The sequence below is a fragment of the Panthera leo genome, chromosome E1 (genome assembly GCF_018350215.1).
Source record: "Panthera leo isolate Ple1 chromosome E1, P.leo_Ple1_pat1.1, whole genome shotgun sequence".
In the NCBI taxonomy this organism is placed as follows: Eukaryota; Metazoa; Chordata; class Mammalia; order Carnivora; family Felidae; genus Panthera; species Panthera leo.
The window spans coordinates 16,001,926-16,018,260 of NC_056692.1; the positions used below are offsets into that span (position 1 = coordinate 16,001,926).

The window sequence follows — 16,335 nt, forward strand, 5'->3', positions numbered from 1 at the left end:
CCAAGAGAAGAGCAAGACATGGGCTTAAATACCTTTAACAGGCAGCAGAAAAGCACTCCCTCACTTGACACATATCAAGTGTGTGCCTACCATGTGCCTGCCATACCCAGATGGCCAAAGCATCACCTTAGCTCTCATGAAACCCAGTCTTAGGCCTTAAGAAGAGCACAGATAAAGTGCAATGACAGTTGAAGGAAAGGAGAGCAAATTTCTAGTCAGAGGAACCGCAGAAGGCTTCTTGGAGGAGGAGGGGTTGGCATGAGCCTTGAGAGCTGTGGAAAAAGGCCATCCGCTTGGCTTTCCTCTGCAACCCTTCAGCTGACGTGCAACCGCTGGTTGTGTAACTGGCTGGGAAGGTGCCATTAACATCTCTGACCATGTCGGTACGCTTGGTACCATCAGCTGGTTAACTTCAAAACTGGCCCCTTGCTGGCTTTCTAAGGTTCTCTTCCTTCTATCTGGGTCATATGCCACAGGGTACAGTTTACTCCCCCAAACTGCACCCTGTGGGACAAGGTGTGCCTCCCCCACCACTGGATGTGTGGGAGAAGGGAGGCAGTCTAGATCCTGTTCCCAAAGCCCTATGCTTGCCTGTCATAGGAACCCCAGGCTCAATACTTGTCTGGGTAAAGCAAACTCTGATTGGGTGAAAGCTGGCCAACTGGTCTCCATGGCGACATAAGCGCCTTAGCAGATGGGTAGCCGAGTTGGGAGGCTCTTCCCTTGAGATGTTCATCTTTCCCTTCCTCCCCGTGGGCTGGGGGCTCTCTCTGGGACAGCACAGATTTGCTTTCTCTTCCCTAAGCCTGACTCACTCCTTCCTGGAATCAATGGTCTAGGAGCAGGCTGCAGGGGGGTTTGTGCAAGACAAATGTTCCCAGTCACTTCCTCAAAAGCGACCGTCTGAATTCCAGTCCCTCCAGCCCACCACAGACCCTTCCTCATCTTTGCTGGATGGGCTAGGCTTAGGCTGTCCTGACCACCCAGGAAAGGACTGCATCCCCTTCCCCCTTCTGTCCATCCCTTCCGTCCAGCCACACCTGGCAGAACCCGCCGCTGAGGACATGCAAGGGCCCCCTGTCTGGATAAACAGAGCCTGGGCGGGAAGGCCCACACGAACAGATGTCGCTGTCTTTGGAATTAAAAACATTCCTAGTAGACTGTCCTGTCTTCCCTCATCCCTTCTCTGCACCCCCCACTTCCAGGCTCTCTGCAGAAGGAACAAGAAGGGCCGCCCTTAGGGAGGTGCAGGGCCTGGGTTCCACCTAAGGAGGGGTGTATATCTGGGGCGGTTGGGGCCAGGCACCCAGCACAAGCCTGCATGAGGCAAAATCGGGTTAAAGTGATCAGTAGCGGCATCACTGAAGAAAAAAAGGTCAACAGGGAATAGATGCAGCCTGAGATGTGTGGGCGGGAGAGGCAGGGACTGCCACCAGTGCTGCCTTGGTGACAGCTGGGGGTGGGGACGGCTTCCAGGCAAATCCTCCAGCCTGTGAATGTTAGGAAGAAGGTTCTTTCTCAGGACTTTGGGATGCTGCTGCCACTTCTCTGGAGTGACCCCCTTTTCTGCAGAAGACTTCCCTCTTCTCCCCCAGCCCAGACTAGAACCCTGATCCTCTATCCCTGGGATTGCACTGAGGATGGGGAGCAGAGCTGGGGAGCAAGGTGGTGGTGGACAGCATGATGGAGTCTGAAGCTGGAGGGCTGCAGAAAGGAAGCCCATGGCAGTCCCCGCCCAAAGACAGGCACAGGAGTCCAGCCTGAGAGAACCAGCAGGGCCAGCAACCGGAGCCCAGACAGACCGGGGCCCTCGTGCAGGGTGTGCAAACTGGCGGGGCAGGTGGTACATCCCAGAGCAGCTGTGAGAAAGCACGAGGACACTCCCCTTAAGATTCCTGGCTCTGTATCCCTGCATCCTTAATGTGTGTTCTCACCTCCTTCTGTACTTATCCTATAGAACTATTCCAAATGGCACATCCCTGGCAACCCCTAGTGATTCTCATGGCATATTTGGTCATGGAAATGGCTGGAAAACCCACTGGAGCCTTTGGGAACATCTCGCTTATCTAAAACAAACCCCACCCAGGGACAGAGCGGGAAGAACACACCTACCGTGTCCTTCTATTTGTTCCCCATACAACTCATGGCCAGACCAGCACCCAGACCCCTTTGACTTCTTGCCTGCTCCTTCTCACCAGAAGGAGGTATGTGGCCAGGGTCTCCCAGCACAGTGTTGGGGGAGAGGCAGGCCCCCCCCCCCCCCCCCCCCGCCCCAGGCCTCATGCTGAAGACACAACAGCCTCAAACAGGAAGGTTTGAAAGTAAGTCAGGATCCAGTGAGGCCCTATGCCTTTTTTTCTCCTGCTCTATGATTAACCAACTCTTTTCCACTCAACTCTCAGCTCCAAATGAACAGAAGAAAGCTCCTGGGAGCCAGGTAACCTGGGCAAGAGTCCTGCCTGGTCACTGGAGACTCAGGAGCCACTTTCTCTCTCTGAGCTCAGTTTCCACACCTGTTAAAACAGGGGCTTGGACCAGACAAATGGTCATCAATGAATTTCTTTTTTTTTTTTTTTTTTTTTGCAGAGGACACTCTCTGCCTTTCTTTCCAAATGAAATCTTATACCAAAGTCTCCCTGCCCCCCAGTCAGATAAAAACAGAAGAAAGAAGAGGCCCCTGGCTAAAGCCCAGGATGGATGGGGTGCTCCAGGTCCCTCCCAGCAACCCCTAAGCTCAGTAGGCAGAACCTGGAGCCCCTTAGCCTCCTTCCAGGGGATGGTTCTCATGAGAACTGCTGTTTCTCTTAACCACAGCCATTGGCCCCTGCTTGCCCTCAGGGCGGGGAGATGTGGAGGCTGGGGAGATGAGGGGCTTTTTAAGGAGACTTCCGGGTCAGAGTCCTGGCTCTGAACTCGTGTCTTATCTCTACTTTTCTCTCTGCTTTGGGAAAGCTGTGGGCCTCTGCTTTGCTGGTGTGGGTTCCCTTCGGAGGCCTTCCAAATGGATAACACTCACCGAGTCATTCAGGCTGGTGCTTTCTGGGTCACCTTGGTCCTGAAGCCAGTACAGCCCAGCTCTTGCCTCTAAGGGTATGAGCAGGCTAGGCTGTGCCCAGCCTCTCCTGTCCCAGCTCACGGGAAGTGGGCTGCGCCTGGGGGTCAGACCCTTGCGGAGTGCCACCACTGCTCACACCCTTCAATGCCGTGGCAAAGGCTGGGCTGCAGTGAGGGGCCACGGCTGGGTCTGCAGCACCCACAGTGAGGGAGGCTGGCAGACCCCATGTGAGGTGCCCCATGTGAGCATTCATATCCACCTCAGCCCTCACTCAGGGATGTCCCTGGCAATTCCTCTACTAAGTCCTTTTCTCAGAGATCTTTTCAAAAAAATCAAAAGCAAGACCACCCAGAGACCAGTTTTTTTGATTTCTAGGAAGATAAAGTTGCAGCCTCTGCCTGCAGGGAGCTCAGCGGTTACTGAAATGTACAGTCACCTCTGTAATCTCATTTAATATTCACACGGGTTCCAGAGGAAGCACTCAAGAGGTCACCTGAGGCCACCTTGCTATTAGGTGGTGGAGCTGGGATCAAACCCAGCTCTTCCGCCTGAGTCTGGGAGCCCCCAGAGCTGGGAAGACAGCACCCCTCTTGTGGTTTGTTGAGAAGCTGGATACTCTCAGGCCCTGAATGAGTCAGTTCCCAAGGTCCTCTCTGAATTAGCTTCTCTGCTTGCCACCCACCCGAGAGGTGGGCCTAGGGAGTGGGCACCAGGCCTGCCCTCAAGGTGGCATTCCCAAGAGGGGCAGGAGGGCAAGAGGGAGATTCCAGCCTCCAGCTGTTTCCTATTGAATGCTTCCCATCTCCAGAATCCACTGGGGCAGAGTCCGCCTCCCCACATCAGGAACACCTGGGAGGCGGAGGCGGCTGAGCAGGGGTGGAACGAGAGAGGTTGGAGAAGTGTGGGGAAGTCTCTGGGTAGCGGGGCACTGGCCCTCCCAAGGTATCCCACCCCTGGATTTCCCCCATCCTGCTGCCTGCTCTCCAAGTGTAACTGAGGCATCTGGACCAGTCTTGAGAAGTGACAGCAGGTGGGAATGAACAGCTCTGAGACGGGCAGGGGATGGGGTGGGGCAGGACAATGGCTCCAGTCCCAAGACCTCTGGGAGGAGGCAGTGTCTGAAGCAGGGAGAGGAACAGTGCTGGCACCAAACCTCCCCTGTCCCCATGTGCCTCTGGGCTGGCCTGGTGGTGGTGGCAGCAGCAAAGAGAAGAGCCCTGCGTGGGCCAGCTCTGAGAACAGCAGGCAGCAGGGATACGAAACGCAAACTCTAGAGGCAGACGCTTCCCCTGCTTGTGCACATCAGGACTGAGGCTGGGTACAGGGGAGGACTCCACCTTCTGGGGGGAAAGGCCGAAACACCATTCCCAGCATGGCCACTGCAGCGTCCCAGGGGAGGGAACTGCCTAGCATTGTGGATGCCAGGCCAGGGGTTCAGGGCTGGGGTGGTGGAATGAAAGGGAAAAGCCAGCCCCAAGGCTTTCTCATAGCTGCCCCCACACCCTTAGGTAAAACCAGGCCATTCCCAGGATCCAGGGGCCCAGCAGTGGTCAGCGCAGCCCGAAAGACGATTGGGAGAAGGTGTCAAGGACCCACATGAATGTCCCTCTGTGATCCCACCCAGGGAGGGACCCTGGAACCTCCTGGCACCAGCCATGAAGAACCAGAGTGGGCAAGAGCTAAAAATGTCTGGGTCAACCAGGCCTCTGCCCCAGAGCCCAGGCTCCCAGAGCAATAAAACTGACATGCCTGGCCCTCCAGCAGTCAAACAGGGACAACAGACCCCTCAAGGGCCAAAGACAGGGATGTGGGGTGGGGGAGAGCCCTTGACTCCTGCCCTAGCAGGCTCCTGACCCACGCTTACTCTGAATTTCCTCATGCTCTGCAGAGTAATTGAAACCAGAAACAACTCTGGGCCAACAATGGCCCCTTGTTCCCGGCTCCTCACTCACTTTGTGCTCTAGGCCTGACCGCACCATGCCAAGCTGAGAGCTGCACCAAGGGAAGAGCCCAGAGCTGCTCAGTCCAGGGTCCACGCAGGGAAATCTTGGCTGCCGGGTGGTAGGGGGCCTAACCTTGACCTCCAGCCTACTCTGAGGTCAGTTCATCAAAGCCGGGTCTGACCTTCATCAGCATAACAAAATAGATATGGCCTCAGCCAACCTAAGGTCTATACAGAGGGGGCCACTTGCAGGTGACAGCCTTTGGGAGGGGGTGCTGCTTGACGAGCTATACCTGGAGTCCCTGTAGGAAGGTGGAGGACAGTGTATCTGGACCTGCCAGTTTGGGCAAAGGGCTGTCATTATTAGATGAGCACGGACTCTGTGCCAGCCCTGTGCCAAGGGCTTCATGGACTTCCACATTCAATTCTCATTAGGACCCATTTTACGGATGAGAAAACAGAAAATAAAGTTAACTTACTCTGTTCTCCCAACTAATGAAAGAAGAAAGCTGAACTCTGAACCCCAGATCTGTTGGGCCTCAAAGGCCCAACGACACTGACGTATCAAAATTCTCCTCTTTTCTTTACTACATGCTGAGGTCCTGTTCACTCTTCGTATCCACAGCACAGTGCCTGACAATTAGAGGGTGCTCAGTATGCAGAAAGGCATGAAGAAGCTAGTGAAAGCATGGCTCTTTCAGGGAGGCTCCTCTGAGCCTTACAACAAGCTGGTGATGAAGGCGGAGTGGGAACAGTTATCCCCATTTAACAGATGAAGAAACTGCAGCCCCCAGATAGCAGTCTTCTGACCCTCAGTGTCAGGGTCACTCCCTCCACACTCAGTACATATAAACCATGACCTAGGGAAGGGCAGAGGAGATCTGAGGAAATAAGGGTCAAGGAGACAGGGATGCCTAAATTGGGGGAAAGAAAGCCAAGAGGCAACTGTTTTAACCAGAAAAGGCTAATAGTGACCAGTTGGTCCTCCACTTGTGGGGCCCTGCTTTCTGGTAATAGCTGGAGACCAATGAGCAGTTGGCTGGGGGTGGGGAATCTTGGGTCTGGAGAGGAGGAGGCTATGAAATCTCCACCCTCAAAGACCAGGCTTTTTCTCACTTAAAAGGAAGAAAGTCTAGGGGCGCCTGGTTGGCTCAGTCGGTAGAGCATGCCACTCCTGATCTCAGGGTCGTGAATTCAAGCCCTACATTGGGTGTGGAACCTACTTAAAATAAAATTTTTTTTTAATTAAAAAAAAAAAAAAAAAAGGAAGAAAGTCAAAAATAACCAAAATGTCCATTGGTGGATGAGTGGATAAACAAATTGTGGTCTATGCATTCAATGTTATTCAGCATTAAAGAAGGACATTCTGGGAGGGGTACCCAGGTGATTCAGTCAGTCAAGTGTCCAACTTTGGCTCAAGTGTCCAACTTTGGTTTGTGGGTTCGAGCCCCATGTCAGGCTCTGCAGTGACAGTGTAGACCCTGCTTGGGATTCCCTCTGTCTCTGTCCTTTCTGACCTGTGCTTTCTCTCTCTCTTTCTCTCAAAATAAATAAACTTTAAAAAAAAAAAAAAGAAAAGGAAATTCTGCGGGCCCCTGGGTGGCTCAGAGCCGCCCGCATCGGGCTCTGTGCTGACAGCTCAGAGCCTGGAGACTGCTTCGGATTCTGTGTCTCCCTCGCTCTCTGTCCCTCCCCGCTCATGCTCTCTCTCTCTCTCAAAAATGAATGAACATTAAAAAAGTTAGTTTAAGAAGGAAACTCTGACACATGCTACCGCATGGATAAACCTCAAAGACATTATGATTCCACTTCCATGAGGTCCCTGGAATGGTCAAAATCACAGACAAAAAAAGTAGAATGTGGTGGTTGCCAGAGGGGTTACCTTTTTTGTTTTGTTTTGTTTTTTAAAGTAAGTTCCATGCTCAACATGGAGTTTGAACTCATGACCCCAAAATCAAGAGTTGCATGCTCTACCAACTGAGCCAGCCGGGCATCCCCTGGAAAGTTACTGTTTAATGGGTATGGTAAGTTGGGATGATGAGAAAGTTCTGGAAAAAAAAAAAAAGTTCTGGAGATGGCTGGTGGCGATGGTTGCGCAACAACGTGAATGTATCTAATGCCTCCGGGTGACACTAAAAATTATTAAAATGATAAATTTTATGGTATGTATATTTTACCACAGTTGAACAAAAAAGAGGGTCTAGATATTGTCAGATGTGCCCAGCAGGGCTTTGTGTCCTAGTACTGAAGGCAGGGGACTGGCCTTCGTGACCTCCTCTTGAGTGTCATTTATAATAGCTCTGAACCCTCACAAGCTTCCAAGAGGCCAGGTCAAGAATGTTATAGAAACTATCCCCTTTCCCCTTCTGACATGGGCTCTGCACTTTGGAAGGGAAGAGGACAGAGGCAAGGCATCCTATCAGGCCTGAACTTTGCAACTGGGGGTGAAGGGCACCAGGATAGCTGGAGCCTCCTTCCTGGCCTGGGACCCTGCCCCTTCCCACCCCAGGGTCCTCAGTACTCCCAGGTGAAGCCACCTCCTACCCTGGGGTGTGTGGGGGGGGGGGGGGGCAGAGCCAAGGGTGGGGGCTGTCGCCACGCCACGTCTGGCTGAGCTGAGGAATGGGGGTGGAGCAGGGGCATGGAGGGGCTCCTCTGGCTTAGGTAGCTTCTAGGTCTCAGACTCCTCTTTAGTCTGGAGTCAGTGGCAGGAACCGAGCTATGGGGTCCTCAGGGACAGCTCTCCCCTCAGGCCATGCCAGTCAACAAGGGCTGGGCCCTGGGAATATGCTAATCAGCCAGCGGGTAGGTCCCAGTTGGGGACAGCACATCTGGAGCCTGGAGTAGCATAGTTGGAAATAGACTGAGATAAACATATGGGAGTCCCCTGGGGCCAGGGAGCCAAGGCAGACAAAGGGGGGCCTCCTGGCTGAGAGGTTCCTCGGTTAGGCGGGGGTGGGTCCGCAAGGAGGAGGCAGGCAGTGGGGGTGGCCTGGACAGAGAATCTGGACATACTGGCCTCTTGGGTCTGGGGAACAAAGGGAGGGCTCCTGACCGTGGAAGAGGAGAAATGCACTAAGCTGGGGGTGGGGGAGGCTCCAGGAAATTTGTAGTGACAAAGGGCAGATCCCTGAGGGTCACAGACTGACACCCGCCCCATCTAAGAGTATTTTCTTTCATTCATTTGTCCAGCAGCTGACCAAGCATGACCAACGGACTGGGTCCCTGAATTTGGAGCCCCTGCTCAACCACTGTGGCTCTGTCACTCACCCTTTCTGGTCTCAGTTTCCTTCTCGGCCCAAAACAGGATTGGATTAAATGCCCTCTAGGAGTCCTCTGGCCTAAAACCCTTCTGATCTCTTCTTTCATTCATTCCTTCAATCTCCCTCTGACTTGTGTTACTCACAATCCCTCCTGCTCGGGGCAGGCAGGTTCTTTAATTTCCTGGGACACTCCCTGCACATCCCTGCCTCCCAGCATGGCCACAAAGGCCCTTTCCCCCGGAATGCCCACCCGCTCCTTTCTGCTGATCCAGAGCCTGCCCACCTTGCTAGAATAACACAGAACCTTAAAATGGCAATTCATGTGCTGGCCATTATGTAAAATGATTTTTATGAAGTATAAGATCTACTCTGGGTAATGTAATAAAAAAGGTAATTATAAAGACTACATACAGCCCCAGAAAAAAGGGAGGTAATGATATTACATGAAAATAGAAAAAATACAAAATACACACTGTGATTAAAGCTATATAAAAATTTCTATGCCTGCGGAAGGGAAAAGGCACAAAGTCGAATGGCTGTTTCAGAGGAGTGGGAGGAGGGACGGCTCGTGATTCTGTTTCAAGTCCCTTTACTATTACTGCAATTTTCCTTCTAATATAAACACTGCATTTGGAATTTTAAAAAATCCAGGGCTCTCAAATCCCCCTCACTCCACCTCCTCCTGGGAGCCTCCCCGATTCCGGCCCACGGTGGTCTTTCCTTCTTTGAATTCCTGCTGCACGCTTTTCCATCTTATTCCACAGGGAACAGCGGCAGGCAGGAGAACGTCTGCAGAGGACAGGGCTCTAGCCTGCCTCCAGTTCTGGTTCTGGTCCTGTCTCCCTCCCCAAGGGCAGCCTGGCGTTGGACAGGTCACCTACCCCTTTGGTGCCTCAGTCTTCTCATCTTTCCAACTGCGATCGCTTTCCTCTCCCACAGGGTACGTGAAGACCCCTGAGAAAACAGCTGCAAGTGCTGGGTGCTAGCTCTGGGGTGCTATCACCATCATTACTGGCATCTTGTTGTGCTCTCTTGTGGCTTGGCTCTCCGATCTTGAGGCCAGGCCCCTATGGATCTTGGAGCAGCCAGCCCATGGTGGGTACACTGCAGATAGATGGTAAGTCCCCCACCCCTGGCTCTTTTCTCTGCAGGCATGCTCATTCTGCTTCTTGCCAGGTGCACCAGGCGGTAAGCATCCCCTGCCAATGTAAAAGGACTCCAGGCTAAAGAAGGACTAGGCTCACTTTATACCATAAAGTGGGGTGCTGGGGCAGAATATCACCCTGGCTCCTTCTCTGGGCCACTAGCCATGCCAGTGCCCTGTACCCAGCCTGGGAGATTCCTTGATGGAGGCCTGGGGGATAAGGACACAGCACAGAGAGGGCATGGTTGCCCTGCACACGGTCAGCAGAGGCGACGGGCCTCAGTGTCCTCACGGGGAGGATGTAATTGTCATTTTCCTCGCAGAGCTGTTGCGAGGATCAGAGGAGATCATGTTTGGGAATGTGCCTCCAAGAGCCCAAGGGCTGGACACACGTGTTGCTGATCAGTGCTGCCATTTGTCTGCCACTAAATGCTGTCCCGCACCCCCAGCCTGCTGCTCCAGATCCCCTGCCCCCACTGCCACAGCAGGCAAACTCAGAGAGAGACTCGTTTCTGAGCAAACACCTGGAGCTCAGGAAACGGAATCCCTCGCTGTTCTTTGGATGGGCTGAGTAGGAAGGGGCTTAGAAAGAAGGTGGCAGACAGGCATGGGCCTTCTCTCCCCTGCCTCTCCTTCAGGTCACCCGAACATTACCAAAGATGGCCCCTATGGCAAGGCCACCTTTAGCTCCTTCCTCAGTGCCCGCCAAAGGGGAGCAGAGCCCTGTGCCAGAGGCTGGTGCCAATTCCTTTCCTTGGACACGTGGCATAAAGGGAGGTGGGAGCAAGATGTGGGAACAGGCTGTTCTGTGGCTCCGCGGGGCCTGGCCACATGGGACTGGCTCAGCGCAGGCTTTCCACCCAGCCTGGTGATCCACAGGGGCTCCGTGGGGCATCACGGGGGAGCAGGCTTTATGAGGCATGGCGCACACTGGGCAGGACACCCCCACCCCTCCCTGACCCACGGGCAGGAGGGCAAGGCAGCTCCATAGCTGAGGGCCAAGGGCTGCACCCTGGGGAGGAGAAGGCTGGGAGACTCCGAAGTCCTCCAGAGAATGCTGGCTCTCAGCTGGCCGCTCATAGGCCCAGGTCAGCTGGCAGCAGGAAGGTTTGTATTTCTTTTAATATCAACTCCCAGGCATTTAACATTCCTCGAAGCTTAAACACAGAAACATTTTCCTTACCAGACTGTGCTTTCTTCTCTGCCAAACATAACCTGGCTTCCTCCCCTTCCCCCAAAGCCTCCATCTGCTCCTGTCTCCAAGACGTAATGATTTATGGTGTGTTTCCCCTGGGGCTTGTGAGGCTGACAGAAACGAGGAGGAGGAGGGAAGCAATGGAGCTGGAAGTCCAGGTGGGGACGGTGCCATGGGGCCCTGGAATCTGGATTCCGGGGAGGGGGGGTCAGGACCCACAATGCTCACTTGAGGGGGCTGCCCTGGATACCCTTTTTAACTCTCCCATGCCACGGCCACCAATGGCCCAGGAAGCGTGGCAGTCACTTTCTTGGCTGGGTATCTCCTGGGGCTGAGCGGGCCAGCCCCAAACCCCTTCCCCGCCTGTCCCTCCGGCCAGCCCAGGGATATGGAGACGGGGCCCCCACCCCTTATGCCTGCAGGAAGTGGGTTCTGAATTTACAGCCCTCTCTCTCATCTAAATTAATGAAGGACTGGCTTGTGGTTGCCTGGCAGCCTGGTTTCCCTGGTGACAGTGCTGAAAAGCAGGTCCCACAGCATCAGGAACGGACACGCACAGGAACACGGGCGACAGGAGGCGGATGGCCGGGCCCCCACCGAATAATGCCATTCCCCTGTTCTAACACTGAGGTGCAATAGGTGGGAGAAGGAAGAGGCCCATATGGGTCCCCAAAGGGCACTACCGCCAAGAACTTTACCCAGCCAAAGCCAGATACCAATCTCTGCAGCCTCAACAGGGCAACAGAGAACAAACACTTCCTTTGAAAAAGCATCATTCAGCCCCCCCCTCCCCCATCACACCTGGGGCAATTAAGCTCAGAGCACCTAATGCCCATGGGCTCTGTCCCAGTGCTAGTTACTGCTTCCCTTGATTTCGTGGTCACAGAATCCACCCCCAACAAGGCCACTTGTGTCCTAAACAGAAGGTGCCAGATGGAGTATGGATGGCTCCATGCTGAATGTCATCCCTCCAAACCTGCATCCTCTTAATAGGTGAATGAATAGCAGCCATCTTCAAAACTGGCAGAATGTTCCAGAGACACAGGCTGCAAATAAACAAGGCTTTCAAGAAACACAGCTGAGGCACATATACTCTTACCCTGACTCAGGACCTGGCTCTACCAATACCCACAGAACCTACCCGAAGCCAATGAACTCCTGGCATGAGTAAGGCCCAGCAGCCCTAGCAACAAGTCGGAGACCAGCCCCCAGCAAGCCAGCTGGGTCCTAAGCCCTTCCAGCTTAGTGGCAAATGCTCAGGGTCTCACTCCTCCTATGCCAGACATTGCTAATCAAACACAGCATTCATGGATGCAATATAGCCTCAGAATCCTTCTCAGCACAATGTTCCTGGGAAAAGCCACCAGCAGATCAGAGTGGAGATGTGACAACCAAGGTAGGAGTCATCTCTCCAGCCCACCATGCAGGAGTGTGTGTGATGTGCCTGAGCCAGCCGTGAAGCCCAAGGAAGCAGGCACACGTGGGCTTCTGGAGCCATCTCCAGCAGGGGAGAACAACCACCTTGGGGAACTTTTCCCAAACCAGCTTTAGACCCAAGTCACAAAGGGCCAAGCACTTTAGCCAAGAGGGCAGGTAGGAAGGACTCCTTCCCAGTGGCACTGCCTCTTGGCAGTTTCCAGAGCCCTGCCTCGGTGCCCTGGCCACGCCCGGACCCTCACCTGGATCTGTCCTTTGCCCATGATCTTGTCCACGATCTCGTTGTTGTCCTTGTTGACCTTGGTCTTGTCATAGCACTTTTCGTAGCACAGGATCCTCAGGGACTGGGAGCCCTCCAGCTCAATCTCAAACTCCTGGGGAAAGATGGTACCACGATCCTGAACTTCCAAAGCTGAGACACAAAGCTTCCTGGCAGGTGGGGGCCCCAAACTTGCAAGGTGAGAAAGGGGTGAGGGGGGCCCATGAGGAGCACATTGCAAGGCATGGAGGAACTTCCTCTCTTTCTGGAGCTCCAGAGGCCTCCAAATTCACTGATGAGGTGGAGTTTGGGCCTGAGCTAAAAACCCCATGTCTAGACGTAAACACGGTATCAGACACCAAATGAGCAGGGAGTGGAGAGCAGAAGGGTTGGAGAGAGAGAATTCGCCAAACCAACAGGCTCGGCCACCCCCAGCCAACAGGAGGTGAGCACGGGGAGTGGGGTGGGCACAGCTGGTGATAAGCTCAGGGGTCCCTGTGGGGACACCAGCCCCCTCCACTCACCTCATCCCATTTGGGCTCTGTCGTGTCCCGGAACACCCTGGTTTTGGCTTTGCTGACAAAATAGCCAAAGGAATCCACCTCCAGGGTGCAGTATAGGTCTGCAGTGGGGACAGGCAGAGACACATCAAAGTGAGGTCTGAGACTCAGGACCTCGGGAGGGAAAGGGGGATAAATGCCTCTGTCCCTCCCAGCGTTCCTGCAGGGCAGCCCTCAGTGTTCCCCTTTCCACTTCTCTGCCCTCTTCTTAGCTGGCTCTGCCCCTCCCGCCTCATTCACCACCCTCCAGCTACACTGGCCTCCTCCCTCCAACGTGCCCAGCTGCTCTCACCTGAGGGCCCTTGCACTTGCAGTCCTTCATCCCTGATCCTGGCTTGGCTGCCTCGTCCCCACGAAACCCGTGGCCGAGGTCTTCACTGACCACGCAAACTGAAGAAGCTCCCCTCTCCCTTCCCCCTCCCCGCTGATCCCACGTTCGTCAACAGGGCATCTGGCATTGGAGGTAGGAGGCTCTGGAGGGCATTTGGCCCCTGGGCACTGTAAATCTGGAGCAACCCCCACTCGCTGTGACAAACCCAAAACGCCCCCCACCTTCCAAAAGCTCGGTTTGTTTTCTTCATAGCACTCGACTTTAACTCGTTATCTTTCTGCCCGTCTGTCTCCCCTCACTACATCGACACCACACAGGCAGAAGCGTGGTCCTCCTAGCCACCAGTGTACCCTCGGCACCAAGGACAGGGCCTGCACAGAGTAGGCACACTGTGAGTATTTGCGGGATGAATGAATGAATGAAGCTCTTACCACCACCCCAAGTGCTTCAGGTGACAAAGTGGTGGAGGGCTGGGGTGGGAGGAAGGGGAGTTTTCCCTAGTGTTTCCACCTTGAACTGTGGCCTTTAAGGCTGAAAATCTTCTCCCCTCCACTCCGAGATCCAGCTGATGCGGCCACAACACTGGGTAGCCACCCCAGGCACTCTGCAAATCCACAGACTCCCTCTGGGGCTCAGACCCTGGCACCCCTCCCCCTCCATGGGACCTGTCAAGGTTGTTTCCCAGGGTAAATGGTGCTTTGGAGGTGCTTTGGGGGTATTAGAGCCAATCCTCTGACTTGTGAATCAAGGGGCAGAGGTCAGAGGGGGGACATACATGCCCCTCCCAGGCCCCCGTTAAAGGGCTTTCCTCAGAAAGGAGAGAGGATGGGGCTGCCCCCGAGTTGTCTCTGGCCGGGTGTGATGCAGACCAGATATAGCTGGGTATCAGAGCACACTGGAATGTGGGCACGGATTAAAGCAGGAATCACGATGGTGTCTACATCCCAGGCCTGACAGGGCAGATGTAATGAACTTATTAGGACAAAGAGCCATGGTTGAAGATTCATGGGGCCTAACCCTGCGGACTTAGAGTGAACACGTGAGTGGCTCAGGAGGCCGGTAGAGGGAGGAGGTGGGGACAATCTGGAGGTCAGGAGAGGTTTTGTAGCAGCTCACCTCGTGTCTAACCGCCCTGACCCAGTTTGGGAGGCAGAACATCTATCTGCCCTTGGAGAGCGGGCCACTCTCCCCCAATAAGCTGGCTCCCTGGGGCCCACGCTAGCAAACAGGGAGCAGAGAGAGAGGGTGAGGCACCTGGGCAGTGTGGGTCACAGACTCAGGTGTATGTAACAGTCCTAAGGAGCTTACTCACCGGGAATATTCCCGGGCAGCTTCCCGGACCCTCCCCAGAACCCTGGGGAGTCTGTGTGTCTGGGGAGGGTCCAGGAAGCTGCCATGTGTACAAGCACAGCTTGAGTGATAAGTGACGTGGTCCTGGCCATACTGAGAGAAACCCTTCTCTAAAGCAAAAAATAGGCGTGTTGCTAAATGGGAATGATATCAGTGACCTCCGAGGGACGTCGAGGATCACAGCAGAAAATCCACTTGAAAGGGCTCTGAACATGCCAAGGCATGTCCACACGCTGGCCACATTGGAGTTTTCTCCAGCATCTAGCAAGGTGCCCAGGCGCGGTAGTAAGCTACCCCATGAACTTCACAGTAAATGTTTATCAAATGGCTGGCTGTGAGCCAACGCCACATTTTCTGTGTGATGTGCCACAGGGAGAGAGGCACAGGACACACCTCCCCACTGCCACAGAGAAAGAGAAGGGGGGGGGGGGCGGGAAGGGGTGGGTGAAGAGGAGAGGAATCAGGAGCCTTGGGGTTCTGACCCTCTGTGATGTTAAGTCCCTTTAATCTCTCTGTGACTCAGTTTTCTCATCTGGCAAATGGGGAGAAACAATCAGGTGTCTAACTGGCTCACAAATTCCTACGGGGAAAAGTTAGATAAAAAAGTGTAATTGTATTTTGTCAAACACTAAGATCTGCACAGATTTAGTAGATGGTGATAAAGAAGGCAGAAAAGGGATGGGTGTGCCAGTGCATGCACTGTCATATTTAAGCCTGCTCTTAGGTCAGTATTAATGAGGATGTTTGCCTTTTATGGAGAAAGAAGTTGGGGCTCTGAGAGGTTAAAAGACTTGCCCAAGGTCACATAGCTTATAACTGGCAGAGATGGGGTTAGAGCCCAGGATTTCAGGCACCTAGGGGCTGGGGAGAGCTTAAGAAAGAGCAGATCTTGGAGACACAGGGCAGCCAAGAGGAGCTGGTTCCTGACCGTCAGGGGAATGAATGGCCACCCACCCACATGTCAAGGCAGCTGGCAGGCCTCCAGCGAGGGGCAGGCCAGAGCAGGGTAAGTGGGCAGCGGAAGGCCCCATGCAATGGGTCCACAGGGACTTCTCATGAATGGATGAGCAATGGCTCTCTGCTCTCCCTAGGGCTGGGGTTCAGGGGCACTTACTGGCTGACTGCTTAAACCCCTTGGCGGAGTGGACGATGACATGGAGGAAGCCATAGAGTCCTGGAGACTCATCGTCTGTAAGAGAGGAAAGCCCGCAGGGTAGGGGGTGGTGAGAGGCCTGCTTCAGCCCCTTCTCACCCCAGGCTGGCAGGAAGGCACAGAGGGTGGGAGACAGTTGAAGCCTTGGTCTTGCAGCACCACCTGGTGGCTGGATGAAGGTTTCCAGAGCCCACAGCTTCCTGGAATGTGAGCTGGTAGCGCTTCTCCCTCTACAGAGCCCGGAAGGCCAATCCACATCTTCCCTACTGGGCCAGGGATTTCATACTATTCCCCAGGGGCACTTTTCCTCCGGCTCTGAATCCTGCCTATCCCATGGCTGTCCTCCGCAGTGTCGCCTTTCAAAGTGAAAATTAACCACTATAAGTCAGCCTCCTCTTGGGACAGGAGGCAGATGACCCCCATATGGGGAGGACAGTCTGCCTTCAAAACCCCTTCCACAAGGTGCACCCCCTCCCAGCACCCACAAACAACCAGATACCACCCATTCTGGGCCAGCCCGGATCACAGCTCTCTCCTGCTCCAAAACCTCCTGCAGGCTCCACGGCTTGAACAAACGTCTTTGCTTGGCATTCAAGGCCTTCCGAGATCTGGTCCCTGGAAGCTTCTGACATTATTTCTCATACAC

General features: G+C 54.2%; 1 protein-coding gene across 3 annotated transcripts in view; it reads right to left on the reverse strand.

The window, feature by feature from the left end:
* ABR (ABR activator of RhoGEF and GTPase) overlaps positions 1-16,335 on the reverse strand; it is a 183,082-nt gene that overhangs the window by 25,836 nt on the left and 140,911 nt on the right. For all 3 annotated transcript variants that reach the window (XM_042917286.1, XM_042917287.1, XM_042917288.1), the window contains 3 exons: positions 15,651-15,725; positions 12,820-12,917; positions 12,279-12,410 (listed from right to left, as the gene is read on the reverse strand). In XM_042917286.1, coding sequence (XP_042773220.1) covers positions 12,279-12,410; positions 12,820-12,917; positions 15,651-15,725 — 305 coding nt within the window. The remainder of the gene's footprint in view (positions 1-12,278; positions 12,411-12,819; positions 12,918-15,650; positions 15,726-16,335) is intronic.